The 14930-nt window shown below is 45.1% G+C and overlaps 1 protein-coding gene across 3 annotated transcripts in view; it reads left to right on the top strand.

The window, feature by feature from the left end:
• The window catches only part of KHDRBS3 (KH RNA binding domain containing, signal transduction associated 3), a 153371-nt gene extending 139189 nt beyond the window's left edge, over positions 1 to 14182 (top strand). For 2 of the 3 annotated variants that reach the window (XM_027560775.1, XM_027560777.1), the window contains exons 8-11: positions 3304 to 3362; positions 5161 to 6289; positions 6710 to 6766; positions 13931 to 14182. In XM_027560775.1, the coding sequence (XP_027416576.1) occupies positions 3304 to 3362; positions 5161 to 5252 (151 nt within the window). In that variant the 3' untranslated portion in view covers positions 5253 to 6289; positions 6710 to 6766; positions 13931 to 14182. The remainder of the gene's footprint in view (positions 1 to 3303; positions 3363 to 5160; positions 6290 to 6709; positions 6767 to 13930) is intronic. The other variant, XM_027560776.1, reaches the window with a different exon arrangement.
• The last annotated feature ends 748 nt before the right edge of the window (positions 14183 to 14930 follow it).

Genomic DNA, 14930 nt, shown 5'->3' with positions numbered 1-14930 from the left:
ACCTTCTGATGGAGAAAAGGCATAGTCAACCTACCGTGTTTTCTTGCTTCTTATTAATGCTGTAAGTTGTATTCATAAATGAAGAAATTTTTAGAGTCTTCCCCCTTTGCCTTATGTTGGGTTTTTAGTTTATCCTTGGGAAATAGGACACGTCTTGGGTTAATAGACATTGGAGGTGCACGAAATGAAATGCTGCAAAAGCAATTCAGATGGAACTGACAGGTACGAGAATGGGGCTCAGCTGCTCCCAGCTTCTTGGCTTGATGACAGTCTTGAAATAAATAATCAGAAACTGAGTGAAATGATAAAATATGTCAGTTTAAAGTTTCCAGTTGTCAAAACTAAGATTGTCTTATCACCAAACCATCGCCTGACCAAATTATGTTTCCTTTTATCCTTCCGTTCATTGGGAAACATTCTTCACCCTGTTTTTTTTGTTTTTTTTTTTTTTATGCTGATCTGTGTGAGAGCACTTCCAGGTGGATTTCCAGTCCACCCCGATGCTCATTAATGCTCACTTCATTTAATCAAGGGGACTTTGTTTAGTCAGAAGGCAGTTGTTTTTCTCCTGTTTATTGGTCTCAGTACCTGTCACTGACAGTTCCAAGTTAAACAGTGGACCTGTCTCAGTAAAGGGAATTCTATTCAGTTTTATGAAGAGGTCACTCTCATTGTTTTCTGTGCAGCAAAGATGAGATATTAAAGAACATTGCAACTTTGTCTAAGGAGCCATTATATTGTAACTTCTGACATTTGGAAAGAAGACTGAGGTTCACTCAGTCTTCTTTAATTTAGTGCCGAGTTTCTAAGAAACAGTAGCCGATTTATTTTCAACAAAATGAGAAATTATGTTGACTGCTGTGTCCAGATGCTGTACGTGAGGCACTGAGAACGTTAGGGCTTCCCAGGGTCTGGGGGGCATCTAGCGTGGTGAGATTTGGCAGGCAGAGGGGCACTTGGACTCAGCAGGCAGGTGGACAACTGCCCCAAGACTGTCCGTGCTGGGAGGCCTGGGTTTAGACTCAGGAGTCTTGACCCGTGTTGGACAGTGGCATTTTATCAAAAGTATTCCTTCTGAATGTCTGTCTACAAGGTGAGGAAAGTGTTCTTCTTTAATAGCATTCTCATATTTAAAACTGTTGAACTTTAAGAGGTAGGGAGGCCATATATTTTTGTTGTTGCTTGTTTTTGCTAGACTTTTTCCTTCTTGACTATGCATGTCTCTCTGTTCCTCACTCAGCTAGCCCCTCTTCTCTTCTTGCCGTAAATGTACGTATACCAGGATGGAAAACTAGGGCTCCAAGGGAGAGGAGGCACTGGAGAGCAGAGAGTACTGAGGCGGTTGCAGTTCACCATGGCCCACTGGCAGCGGGGTTCCTGCAGAGCCCTGAGACAGCATGCGGTCCCTTGGGACACGTGCAGGTGGACAGAGGGCTCGGGTTGTGAAGGAAAGGCACACTTAGTCTTGCACCTATTCTTCCATTTGCAAGTAGTGTGACCTTGGACAGGCAGTGTAACCTTTTTGAGTTGCAGCTTCTACAAGTGGCATTTGGGCTAACGACTGGGTAGGAGGTGCTTGGGAGCAAAGGACAAGAGGAACCGTTCTGGCAGAGGAGGGCAGAGGCGAAGACCTGTCCTCATAGGCATGACACAAGCCTGTAGCTCCCACCCCCATCCCCTCTCACAGGGCTCGCCATCCTGTGCTGCCTTAGAAGGTTGATGGTTAGTCTCCAGTGAAGTTCACCTGGGCTTGTGAAACGAAACGTAGGAGAACCAGGTGTGGACTTAACTGGATGTGTCCCCTTTCTGCTGTCTGTGTGATGTTAGGCTGGCGCCCCAGCTGTTCTGCTCTACAGCATCCTTACCTGTAAAATGGGCATGACAGCTCTCTCACGTCCAGGGGCGGCAACGGCTGCTTGGGGGTCTTGGGGCTGGCACAGGTATTATTCACTCCGTGCTTCCTTGGCAGAGAAGGCAATGGCACCCCACTCCAGTATTCTTGCCTGGAAAATCCCATGGACGGAGGAACCTGTTGGGCTGAAGTCCATGGGGTCACTGAGAGTCGGGCACGACTGAGCGACTTCACTTTCACTTCTCACTTTCATGCATTGGAGAAGGACATAGCAACCCACTCCAGTGTTCTTGCCTGGAGAATCCCAGAGACGGGGGAGCCTGGTGGGCTGCCATCTATGGGGGTCGCACAGAGTTGGACTCGACTTAGCAGCAGCTTCCTTGGGTGCTAAGCAGCTCAGCTGGATCGTTTTCCATTCTGATTAGAACTTCTTTGCTTGATTGCATCAAGTTGGAATAATGAGAGTGTTTATTCCAGGACAATCCAAGATAACAAATTCAGGGTGATTGTTTCCCTACAAAATTATGAGAACTGGGAAAGGGGAAGCCAGGGAGAGTGGTAGAAGCCCTTCCTCAGACAGCCAGAGTAGTGTGAGAAACTGACTGTGTGGGCCATAGTCCCGTCATCCAGATTTCCCCAGAGTCGTTCCTGTAAAGGTTACACCTAGATCACACATGTTGTGTATGTGAGTGGCCTGTTTTGCATCATCTACAAAATGGCCTTGGTGACAGATCACTCCCTCCCTGGGTCTCAGGGACATCATGCGTCAGAATACAGGACAGCTGCGCACGTGCCTCCGTCCCCACAGGCTTGGCCAGGGTGGGCGACTGGACCCAGGGGCCTTTCCCACCCACCACACACAGCCCCTGCTGAGCGGCCACCCCTGATGGTAATGGTGTGGTGCTAGAGGGTTAAACATGTCACCCCATAGCCGTGTTGCTTTATTGTAAAGCCCAGTGCTTGGGCCTCGCACAGCATCGAGGTGTCTGGTCTGTAGGGCTGTGCCTTCTGTGAACTCGGTGTCGGTAGGAAAGAAGCCGTGGCTGCGCTTCCTCCTGCACACACATCCCCCCCACCCCACCCTGATCCCTTGCACGATCCCAGCCTGGGTCCACTGCATACGCGTACCCTCTCAGACCACGATTCCTCCCAGAAGAGACTGCGTACTCCTCAGGTGCTGTCAGCACTCTCCACACGGACAGGCTGATCGTGGTGGTTCAGTGTCAGACATGGTTGTTGTGAATTCAAGTCAGAGACCACAGGAGGGGCCGATGATAGTCCTAATAAGATCGCTCTTCTCCGTGGGAACTCTGTTCAGCTTTCAGCCCTGCTTTTAGTAGTTATCTTTAAGTTTTAGATACTTCATCAAGTATGATTTAAACTCACAGCCACATCAGTTTGTCCTAACTGTGTTTTTGTCTCTCTCTGCTTGTGTGTTTTGTTTCATGCAGCGGTGCTGATTACTATGATTATGGACATGGACTCAGTGAAGAAACGTATGATTCCTATGGTGAGTAAATGGCAGAGTGGAGCCATAAATAGAAAGGTCATAGAAATACCTTAAAGCACTTAACTGGGGAGACTCATACAGACAGAATTTTAGACCACTGCTGCCTCTCAGTTCATCTGTGCTTATCCAGCTATTTTCAGAAGCTCTCTAAGGTTTAAACTTAATATTTAAAGGGGACTAAAGACTTGCAGAAAATTGCAGGCATTGATTCTGAACTTAAGATTTTCTGTTTGGGTTGATTGCAATGTGCTGATTTTCTCACTTACTTGAATAGTTTGCCAAACTACAGACACTTGATAGAATGACTCTCTCTGAAGTGTCTTTGCTTCTTGAGAGTAAAGAAAAGTGAAGCAGTTGAGACTACAGCTCTCAACTGCTGTAGTGGTGATTCCACCACAGCCATCTTTATATTTTAATTTATTCCCAATCTCAGTTCCTCTAAAAACATTACAGTGGGAGTCATTCGTTAAAGGCTACAGAAGCGCTGGGCCAGGGAGGAGATGGATGGCTGTCTCAGGCTTACAGAGAGACAGTGAAACCCCACTGAGTCCAGTGGGAGCTGCCCAAGGTGCTGGGGAATCCACATCCAGAGTCTCAATATGCAGAAGGACGACAGGTTTAATTAAAAGAATTGGCTGCAGCAACTTAATGATACTGAGAACCTCCTTTGCTGCCGGGCGCAGAGATCAGAGAACACGAAGCTTCAATCAGTTGCAAAGCTCTGATGAATGCCTCATGCCCAGTGCAAGTGAATCAGGATTCTCGTTAATGGATGTTATGACATTTCTCTGAACATAACTGAAAAACCATTTTCCAGTGTTCCTTTTGAAGTGCATTTTGTTATATCACCTGCCCCAAGCCTTGATGACCGCACCTTGGATTTTTTTTGTTGTTATTCGTAACAAACACTTAAGAGACATACCTTGGTTTGTTGAATGCTGTCTACTTAAATTGATGCAAGTTAGCTTGAGGGAATGATGTTGATTGCATGTTTGTATCAAAGAAGAGGTCATTTTAAGCAGTTTTCCTCACAGCTTTTTAAAATTGGTCTCCGTGGACACATGGCTTTTAAATCACTGTGTGCTGCAGCATAGATATTAACTGTTTGTTGTCAAAGACCTTCAAGTGACTCACTGACAGCCCTGAGCTGGAGTGAACCAGGGTCCTCTGTTGGAAATCCATCATTTCGTGTGGATTTAGTATGAGGATGAGTGCAATTTGACGTTATGTCATGAGATTATTTCCTATCCAGGAAGTATTTTGGAAACAGAAATCTCCACCCAGTACAGCTTTCCTTCCTTCTTTACATGAAGGACCCGTGAAGAACAAAGCCACATTTCCCAAACTGCCCATTGCCATTTTGCACTCCAGTATTTTTCTCCTTTTGCCTTCACAGATTTTTATCTGTGTTTTCTTTGTCTTTGAAGAAGAAATCCCAAGTGACCCTTTTCCCATGCATAAATGTCTTCACATTTAGCAAGAGGCAGCTCAATTTGCTGCTGGAGTTTGTGAACTTTTATTAAATGAGTGACCAAAAGGAAGTTCTTGCAAACTTGGCTGTCATTTAAGATACAAGGATCATGTCTTCCCAGGCTGGTAGGTTTTACTAGTGAGATGAACATCTTCCATTGTGTTTGTAATTGTTTAAAAGTTAATTCTCTCAGGTTTTTTAATACCTTGGGGATTTATATCTTCAGTATGACATCTACCATGGGTTCAGGGCTAAGTTAGATTCTGAGAAATGAAGCCATGGGCTCTCTGGTGTTGATCTAACTGTGCTTCATCTGACTGGCTTTAGGGCAAGAGGAGTGGACTAACTCGAGACACAAGGCCCCCTCGGCGAGGACCGCGAAGGGCGTCTACAGGGACCAGCCATACGGCAGATACTGACTGTGCTGTCTGCTGTTGTGACATAGCCAGTCTCCACCAGTCCTGTATACTGTTCAAAGTAATTTTTTTCTATGAACAATCCCTTTTTAAATAAATCAAAATGCTTAAAATCTGAATGGATGGAATTTAAAACTACTTTGTTGAAACATCAACCTGGGCAGAAAAAAAAAAAAAAGACATGTAAAATTTTGTTATTTCCAGTCTGTATATGAAAAATAGGTCATCAAAAGGAAAAAAAAAATAACTTTGATTAACTAGTGTTAAACAAAAAAGATAGGTTTACTAAATATGTTAATCCATCCTTTTAACATAAGCCTCACCTTTCATTTTAAAGGTTTCCATAGAAATTTAGTTATTTTATCTTTCAGCCATATGCTATTTTTTTTTTCTCTTGCCAACATGCGTAAAAAGGGAAGCCAGTTACAAGTGCAAATAATGTGGTATTCTTTTGTAACTCAAGTCTTGAAATGTTCTGTAGTGTTAAGCAAAGTCTCCTCTTGCTTGATACTAAATAAACTTTTGAAAGAAATTTTGTGTGTGTGAGCTAACAATTTCATGTCTCTCTTATTTAAAAAGGCCTTCATAAATAGTCGTAAACAGGGAAAAGATTCATTTAACAATGCTTGTCAAAAAAGGGTCACACTAAACATTGTACAATTTATTTAAAACATGGTTTAAAACTAAATGTACCATTATATACTCACCGTAGATTTAAATGCTGTTTAAAGAGTCCAAATGGTGTCCAGCTGCTTGAATGGCACGTTAAAACTACGCAAAACCTAATCTTGTTTAAAAACTGGTTTTAAAATAACTACTGATTTTCTGAAAAAGATGTGATCAGTTTTCATCTTGTTGAGCGTTTTTTCACTAGTGCAACTTTGGATTTTTTATGAGAATTTTGGTACCTTAATGAACACCTCGCTCCATGCTGGAAGCAATAAGCACAAAGCTTTTAAAGACTTTCTGACTTGACTAATTGAGGTCGCACTCGACAAGGCTGAGGATGTGTAACCCTTAAACGGTCTTCATTTTCAAAGGTAAATAAATCAAATAAGATTTTAATCTCACTTAATTTATCTTAATATAACTAATAAAACCAGGGAGGTTACAACTTAGCAAGTTTCATTATCCATTTTAGAAAGGGTTTAAGATCACCTAAATTCTCATTTTAAAAAGTTTAATTTGTTTTAGTAATCTAAAAAGCCTTAGTTTAGTCAGTTTAATTGGGGCCAATTATACCCTGTTAAACAAATGTAAAACCTCATAACTAGTTGTTTGTAATACATTATTTGGTTAGTAATTGAGGGCACTTCTTAAAACTGACAAATATTTAATAAAGTTTTTCTTTAATCATTTGGCCTAAGTTTTTTTAAAACTGTAGATTGTGTAAAATGTTTAATTTTTATTTCCTGAGGGACTTTCTTCTCTTTGAGTAAAAAGGTCTTTTCTTTTGTTAGGAATGTCAGCCACCTTGGAAAGTGAAAGGAAGGCGGCCGTCAGTCCAGCGGACACAGGTGAGTGTCCTTGTTCCGGTTCTTTGATGTGCTTGGAGGACGAAGACGGCCTCAGGCTCTTCTGCGCGCTTCCTGCTACCAACTAGTGACATAGCGCCAGTGGCAAATTACCTTCCGGAATGTAAGCCAGTCAGACCCAGTCAGGCCAGCACAGGCTGTGGAGCTAGGAGGCTCGGCCCCCGCAGTGTGTAAGTAACTCCGTTACCTCCTCAGTAAAAATGTAATAGGCTGGTTGGTAGCAGGAAAAAATTTTTCAGTTTCAAGTGGAAAAAAAAGTTTCCCAAACCTATTGATAACTGTGATGATCCCCCACTTTTTCTTCAAAGGCTGTATATATTCTCTCTGTATATATTCATAATACGACACAGATGTGCTGGAAATTTTGGACAATAATTACCGTAGGCTTGTGAAAGTATGATTTTTGCATGTGTGTCCTTTTCTACTTTGAGTTTTGCAAAACAAAATTTCGCTTTTAAGAAGGTAAATATTGCCAAGTATTTTATAAAATTGTTTCATAAAATTCAAACAATAGGGATCGTGAAAGAAAGATATCATTTATCTGAGACCATTAATACGGTCTCACTTTTCAGTTACTCTTGTTTTTTCCTAAACTGTCAGGAATGCTGCATGGGCCCTGACATCCCAGAGAATCTGACTTGTAAGAGAGTGTGTGAGCCTGCCCGTCGCCGGGTGACGTGGTCTGGCTTCAGCTGTCAGCACAATGGGGACATTCCTCATCTCCTGCAGTTGTTCTGAGCATTAAGCAAGGCAGTGTTCAGAGTGTTTTGAAGGCTGGCAGGTGATACCATAATGTAGAGTTTCATTATTGAAGTCGAATACACATGTTTCATATACATGGGAAATAGGAGCGCTTTTTTTTCTCCTTAATCACCAAAATTAGCCAATTACTCTTCGGAAGAAAATAGTTCTCTTCACTCTCATAAATCAGAATAAATGTTTGGGGTTCTCTTTTGTTTGTGCCTCTTTTCTTGTACAGAAAGCCAATGTGAATAACACATTTTTTCAATTTATGATGTTATATTGAAATTTTTTCACTATTTTCTTTAGTAAGTTTTTGTTGTTGTTGTTTTTAGGAATTGGCATCTTGAATAATAAGTATAGGCTTCTTTAATCAGAAATTATGGACAGATTCCTGGAAGGTAAATTAGTAGATAGTTTTCAGAGCTCGTTCTGAGAAATTGTTCAGTTTTATGTTTATTTTCATTTTCTTAAAGAAACCATAGCTCCATTGGACTGTAAAAGGGGGTTGTGATGCAGAAAGGTCAGGAGCCACCAGGATGCTCTTGGATGGTTCTGCTTGGCTTTCGAGGGCTTCCCTTACTCAGCACATCCTCTACTGAGCCTCATTCCTCCCTGTCTCAACAGCCAAGACTTGTAGACAGCAGCCTGGTCCTGCCCTGTCCCTCCGTGCACACTGCATCCTTCCCAAGTCATCCCCGGGGCCTCCCGGCTCGCGGGTCATTTACTGAGTTCTCCCGCACACACACCTGAGGCACCAGGGGCGCTGCGGTCTGTGGGACGTGGGCGCTGCGGTCTGTGGGACGTGGACCTTACACTCAAGTATAGTATAGGTCAGCACGGATGGAGGTGGTGGCCTGACGCACCTGCACTTCCTGTCGCTGGGCCTTTGCGCCTGGAAGCCGTGCCTGCCCACCCTTCCATGATGTCTTCACCAGTTCAACCACAGTCCGCCGTGCTCTCTGAAATAGCATGCTTTTACACTTCCTCCTTTTAGTATTGATACCATGTGACTTAGATTGGTTAGAAGTTGCCAACCAACTTGTAACCTGTGCTGAATCACTTTCATTGAATCCTCACAACAGTAAGAATGTGACCGTCATCTCCATTTTACCCAGGAAGAGGCTTACGCTTCAGGCGATAGATCCCTGTGTAGGCTCCCAGCCCGGAGGCAGCAGTCAGTTGCACAGCATCCACTATAATCTAGGGTCTCTGCTCCCAGCTGTGCTGTTAGGCTGTCCACTCTCTGGGCTGGCACTTACTCCCCCTATACTGAAGGGTCCTTGAGGACAGGGGCTGGCTCCTATCTTACCTTGTATTCCTAAAGTAACCCCACAACATTGAGTGTTGGCAGACCCTGTGACTGATAACCCTCCCCCTGCCCCAGATTCCTTCCTGGAGAGATTCTTTGGCTGTATTTAGGTTCTGAACCTTCCTTTGTTCAAGATATTCCAAGTTGAATCAGTGTCGGTGTTTATGCAGACGCGTTGGCTGAGCGTCTGCTGTGCTGCAGACAGTGGAGACGCGGTGATGGTGGATGCAGCTGCCTGCTGGGGAGACGGGCAAGGAAGGTGCTAGCAGGGCTGAGACAGGTATAGCGCATGGGAGAGACATGGGCGCCAGGTGGGGCGGTGGAGGCGGAGGGAGGGTGCCGGCAGGGGTTTCAGGACCCAGTAGAAGATGACCACATAGGGAGGGTCTTCTTGGAAGCAGTCTCACCCAGCTCTGTCATCCACCGGCTTTGTGACTTAACCTCTCTGAACTTTAGTCTAAGCTGCAGTTTCCCCATCTGTAAAATGGACACAATAGTGATGCCCACCTCAGTTTGCTGTGAAGATTGGAAGCCTGCCTGCCACAAACCTAGGTATTTGCTCTTGTTTACTGCTTTATGCAAATATTTGGATTATAAGAAAGCACAGTTATCTAGGAAACTTTAGTTATATTGGATTATTAGAGAAACCAATAGATGATGTTGTCTATGTAGACAAGGGACACATAATGAAGGATCTTGCAGGTCCTGCTAAGAAGCACAAACATGACAGCCCATGTCGAAATGTAATCTCTTCACCCTAGAACCTGCCCTACTGTGCACACCCCAGGCAGACATGGCACCTTTTTCAGTCTCTGTTCCGGCAAGAACTTTGTACAGACCTCTTTGCACTGGTTATTGATGTGATAGCCAGATGGTGAGAGCCTTAAAAAAGAGGGGCCTAGTGTTTCCATCCTCTTGTTGCATCTCTTAGCACAGTGTGTGACAATTTAAGCATCTAGCAAGTCAGTGAATATGAAAGAGTGATATTGTCAGCGTGATCCGTGTGACTCCTGACAGGCAGTATTAGGAATGGTTGGGTGTAGTAGCAGAGACCCAAAACAGGAAGAAAGCAATCACTCACATAAATTGAATTACAATTCAGGCAGTCTAATTTAAAATTAGACAGTGACTCTGATGATTCGGAGAAAAAATTACAATGTAGTAAAAAATCTAATAAGTTAAGCCACTTTCTAGGTTATATGTGATAAGTATAAATAGTAGTTTGTTATTCTGTATGCAAATCATATCTATTTATGCTAGGCCAGTTCAGTCATGTCCGACTCTGTGTGATCCCATGGGCTGTAGCCCTCCATGCTCCTCTGTCCATGGGATCCTCCAGGCAAGAGTACTGGAGTGGGGTGCCATGCCCTCCTCCAGGGGATCTTTCAGACACAGGGATCGAACCCGCATCTCTTATGTCTAATCTGAATCGGCAGGTGGGTTCTTTACCACTAGCACCACCTGAGAAGCCCATCTACTGTTTATAGTGATGTACTAGTTGTATTGATTGGTATTGACATTGTAGGAATAGAAAGGAAAATAAATCCATCATTATATTTAAAATAACAAAATCTTATGCTTGAGTCTGTTTCCATCTTTGAGAAAGATTGTAGGACATTTTAAAATCTGACTTGCATCCTCCCCTCATCCTACCTGATCGGGACTGATTCTGGAGGGGTTGTTACCCCACACACCTAGTTGTCTGGCTGTGACCGGCACCGCCTGCTGTCACTGTCCTGTCTCAGTGCGAGTCCTTCAGGGCTCCCAGCGCGGGTGCGGCCTGCCTGCCTCTGCTCTCCCTCTGCTGCAGCCTCGCGGGCACGTACCTTCAGGGTGCTGTGCAACCTGCGCCGTTCTCTGCCCCAGATCACTTGTCGCCACCCTTCTCCCCAGCACTTGCTACAGCCAGCCCACACCGGTCTGTCCAGTTTTGGAGTAAGACTGACACACCTCCTCACTCTGGAAGTCTTCACAGTGTCTCCACGTGTGCCCTGGGAGCAGAATCCCCCCGGAGGGCCCTGAGGGCTCTTAACGTGCAGCACGGGGTCCCTTCCTCTCAAGCCCCCGCCCCCTTCTGGGTGTGAACGCCCTCAGCGCAGGCACCATGGCTCCATGCAGCTGTCATTTACCTGGTGAGTGAAATGAACCAGGTGGCATCGTGTCTCTGAGTGCAGGACTGTGCCTTAGAACTTTATCTGCCTCATCGGGTCAAGTTAGAGTCATTCTTCCATTGGAAAAGAATTTACCAGGTTGCTAAATGTAGTCATTCACATACACACGTATGTAAAAGCTCACCTGACCTCCATGGCAAGATCCATGCCCTTCCTCACCTGCCCATGTCCACTCCCTAACACAGTTCTAGCGCCTAATAGGCTCTCAACCGAGGGGCTGGAATAAGTGAGCAGACGCCTCGTGAAGGCAGGGCTGATCTCTGCTCACTGGGTTTTTTTGTATTTGTCTTTCTCACCGACAGCACCACTTCAGGTTCTGTGCACATGGAACCACGTCTCATTTGACTTTGCATCCAGACCCCAGCGTGCTCCCTGGCATGACAGTGCTCACGGAGGAGCCGATGACTGACTGAGTCAGTGAGCAAATGGCTCTGTGATTTTAAAATACTGACCCTGAGCACCTCTCACTGTTAGTTTGTCAGTGGAAATGAGATCATTAACTTCTGTAACCACTGGCTTTTTCCCTAGGAAAGGTGAAGTTAGAAAAAAAAACTATGCCCTTTATTTAGTAGGCGATAGACATACCTGGTACAAAATCTAAAACTTTGGGGAAAGTGTACAATGGAAAGTTGGTCTTAATTCCCACCCCTGCCCTGAAATACCCAGAAGCAGCTCTTGGTCTTGGTTTTTTGTGTGTTTTTCAGATAGAAAAACATACGCTTTGGTTCTGCACAGATTATTACTGTTTTTACATACAGAACAGTACACTGTTGTCTGCCTCCCTTGTTTCACTTTAGAGTATATCTGTGAGTTCATTTTCTATCATTTTCAATTATAAAGGTATGCTTTTCTTTTTATTGGCTGAATAATATTTATATGAATGCATCATAATTGAAACAACTGTTGACAGACATTTTGCCTCCAGTGTTCTGCACTCATTAGAGACAGCGCTAGACAGTGCAGCCTTTCATCTCTGTCCTTGTGCACGTTCGTACACATCTGTAGAATACGTTTCTAAAATAGATTTATTGAGTCATTACATTTTCCTATAGTTATTACTGTATTGCTCCCCGTAGAGGTAATCGTGTATCTTAATACGCTTTTCTGAAGGAAATTTGAACCCCCAGTGTTCTTCTGTCCATCACAGTATACAGCTGTTAGCACCTACACACAGCAGACTCCTCTCGGCAAAGTGGGCTCACAGTTGTTCCCACGTGCATGTGGTGGGGCCGGACCCCGTGGGAATGAGCGAGGCCAGCTCTGGGCGCTCGGCTGTGTCTTGCAGTGATCGCTGAGGATCCACGGTAAAGAGGGTGACGGATCGCGCTCCCTCGGGCTCCTGCAGGTCTCCTCTCGCTCCTGGGACCTCCTTTCATGAGCCAATGGAGTCTGAGGCCAGCCCGCCCCGGGCCCTGCGCTCAGCCCTGGATGCACCAGGGGAAGGGGCCGCCTCTGCTCCCGCGGGGCCCACGGCCTCTCCGCAGAAACCGGCCCCCAGCTGGCCCCTCTGTCCACCCTGCCTTTGCCCAGCTCCCCGCTTCCTCTCCTCTTCGCTGGCTGTCCAGAGCCTGCCAGTTCCTCAAGAGCTTCTCTCCCTCCTGCCCCCCGAAAACCCTTTTTCCTCTTCACTCTGGGAGCACTGGCTGACAGCACCCAAGGGGCGAACCCCTGATTCTGATCTACTGATTGATGTGTGGGTGGTCCTGCAACCCCTGAGAGTCCTCGAGGGTCAGGAGCAAGTCTGTCATGTACAAGGAGAGCACAGTCATCCAGCCATTGAGGAAATGTGCATTGATTAAACAGTACCCTAATTAACACTCGGGCTTCCCTGGTGGCACAGTGGTGAATTCGTCTGCCAATGCAGGAGACATGGGTTCAATCCCTGGGTCAAGAAGATCTCCTGGAATAGGAAATGGCAACCCACTCCAGTATTCTAGCCTGGGAAATCCCATGGACAGAGGAGCCTGGCAGGCTACAGTCCAGGGGGTCGCAAAGAGTTGGACATGACTGAGCACACATGCATATTAGCTGTTTCCCTTTTTAAAGTAAACAGCCTGGTTCGTCCCACAGAACACCGGTGCTGTGTGCAGTCCTGGCAGGCGAGGTGAAGGCCAAGGGGGTGCAGAGACCTAGGTCACGTGCAATGGTCAAGGAAGGACAAGGAGGGAAAGGCTCCACAGAGGAGGAGATGAGAAACCCAAAGAGGGTTTGAAAGATAAGTTGAAATCTTGAAGCAGATGGAAGAGGAGGACGTGTCAGAGGTGACAGGCAGGTCTGCGAGGCAGGGAGGGGCCTCACGGGTCTGGGGCAAGTACGCAGTTGCTGGAATGTGAGGTGTGGCACCCATGGGCGGGGACAGGAGGGTGGGCAGCCAGGTCACAGGGAACCCGGAGACCCCGGGACGGGCGTCTGTGACCGGAGCTGTGGAGTAAGCGAGGCGATGGCCGTGTCTCCACTGTGATTGGATTCGGCTCTCTTCCCTTCTGATTGCCGCTTGGGTTTTGAAACAACAATTTTGTTGTAGTTAACACATCAAAATGTATTATTTGGTGTTAATAAAATACATCTGAAAGCCAAGTTTCAGGTGACAAGTGTGTATCCATAGGAAGTCACCTCATATTTTAATATTGAAAGTTCCATGTGGAAAAAAGCATGGCCATTCTGAAAGCAGACCCATAAATGTCATAGTGGATGGCATTTTGATGATCATCATACTATTTAAATCATTCATCTGCCTACTGAACACAAAGATTTTATGTCCTTAATTTCTGTAATTCTATTTTGCCTTGTTTTCCGTAAGTATTCTCATTTCTATTAAATTTCAGCTCGCCTGCTTCCTCTGCCTAAATCCTGTGTTGCCACCAGAGTATAAATATTTGTTTCTTGATGTATACAAATATTTTTCATTTTCCTCTCTTTCAGGAACTTTCCTTCCAATTATGGACTGCTTAAGAATAGTCAACTCACCAACGTGCCTAGTCAGTAAATGAATTCACTTGAGAACTTGAAAATCATCTTTTTTTTGCAGTTTTGTGTTTCATGAAATGTTTTATAAAATGGTATGCTTTCTGATTTGAAAAGTCTGTTTAAAAAAAAGGGAAAGAAAATCAATCTTTGTCCCCTAACAGAAAACAAATGATTTGTGTATTACTTAATAAAGGCTGCCCATTTCAATCGCTTCTACTTTAATATAAACCTAGAAAAACAAAGGCTTCTTATTTCAGCCCAGCTCTGAACTCTGCACACTTGAGAACCATATGTGGCTGCACCTCACTACAGGAAGTCAAGACTCAGCACAAATTCCAGATTTGAAAATGATTTCTCCATCTCAGTTTTGGACCAATAAATACAAATATGTTATGCCAAAAGCATTCCGCCACATGAAAGGTTACTTATAAAAAGGCTTCTGCAGAAAGCAGGGTGGCGCTGCCAGGATGGAAACCCAGCTTTCATGCCTCCGTAATCTGTCATGAAACAGAAAGGTCGCCATCCCCATGGACAGTAGCAGTCAGCTCCTGCTCTTTTCATCATTGGCTAGTGCTTTGTGATTTTAATTCAGTAACTCCCCCCACCCCTCAACCCCAGGAGGAGGTGTTTCATTCTTTCTGTTAGAAGCTCACACAACAGGCTTCCTAGTCTTGAAACTTCGAAAACGATCCTGCGCATTGTGAAATTGTCACTGTCTTACTTCAAAGTCACCTTTCCTCAAGGCATTCACTGTTTACAGGGGTGTGGTGTGGGGAGCATTGTGGTGGGAGCACAGAACAGCTACTGATAGGTTCGTTTTTCCTTGCGCTCTTCTGCTCCTGAAGTTCACATTTCTGTGTCTGTCACGTATGCCCTTCATCTCAGAAGGGCAAAGAATAATACCCACATCCCAGGGCGCTGGGTGCCCCTCAGAGCAGAGCCTCCGAGCACCCGT

Source organism: Bos indicus x Bos taurus, chromosome 14, assembly GCF_003369695.1.
Source record: "Bos indicus x Bos taurus breed Angus x Brahman F1 hybrid chromosome 14, Bos_hybrid_MaternalHap_v2.0, whole genome shotgun sequence".
Taxonomy (NCBI): Eukaryota; Metazoa; Chordata; class Mammalia; order Artiodactyla; family Bovidae; genus Bos; species Bos indicus x Bos taurus.
Note: the sequence above shows the minus strand (reverse complement) of the source record. Positions and strands in the feature narration are given on the sequence as shown.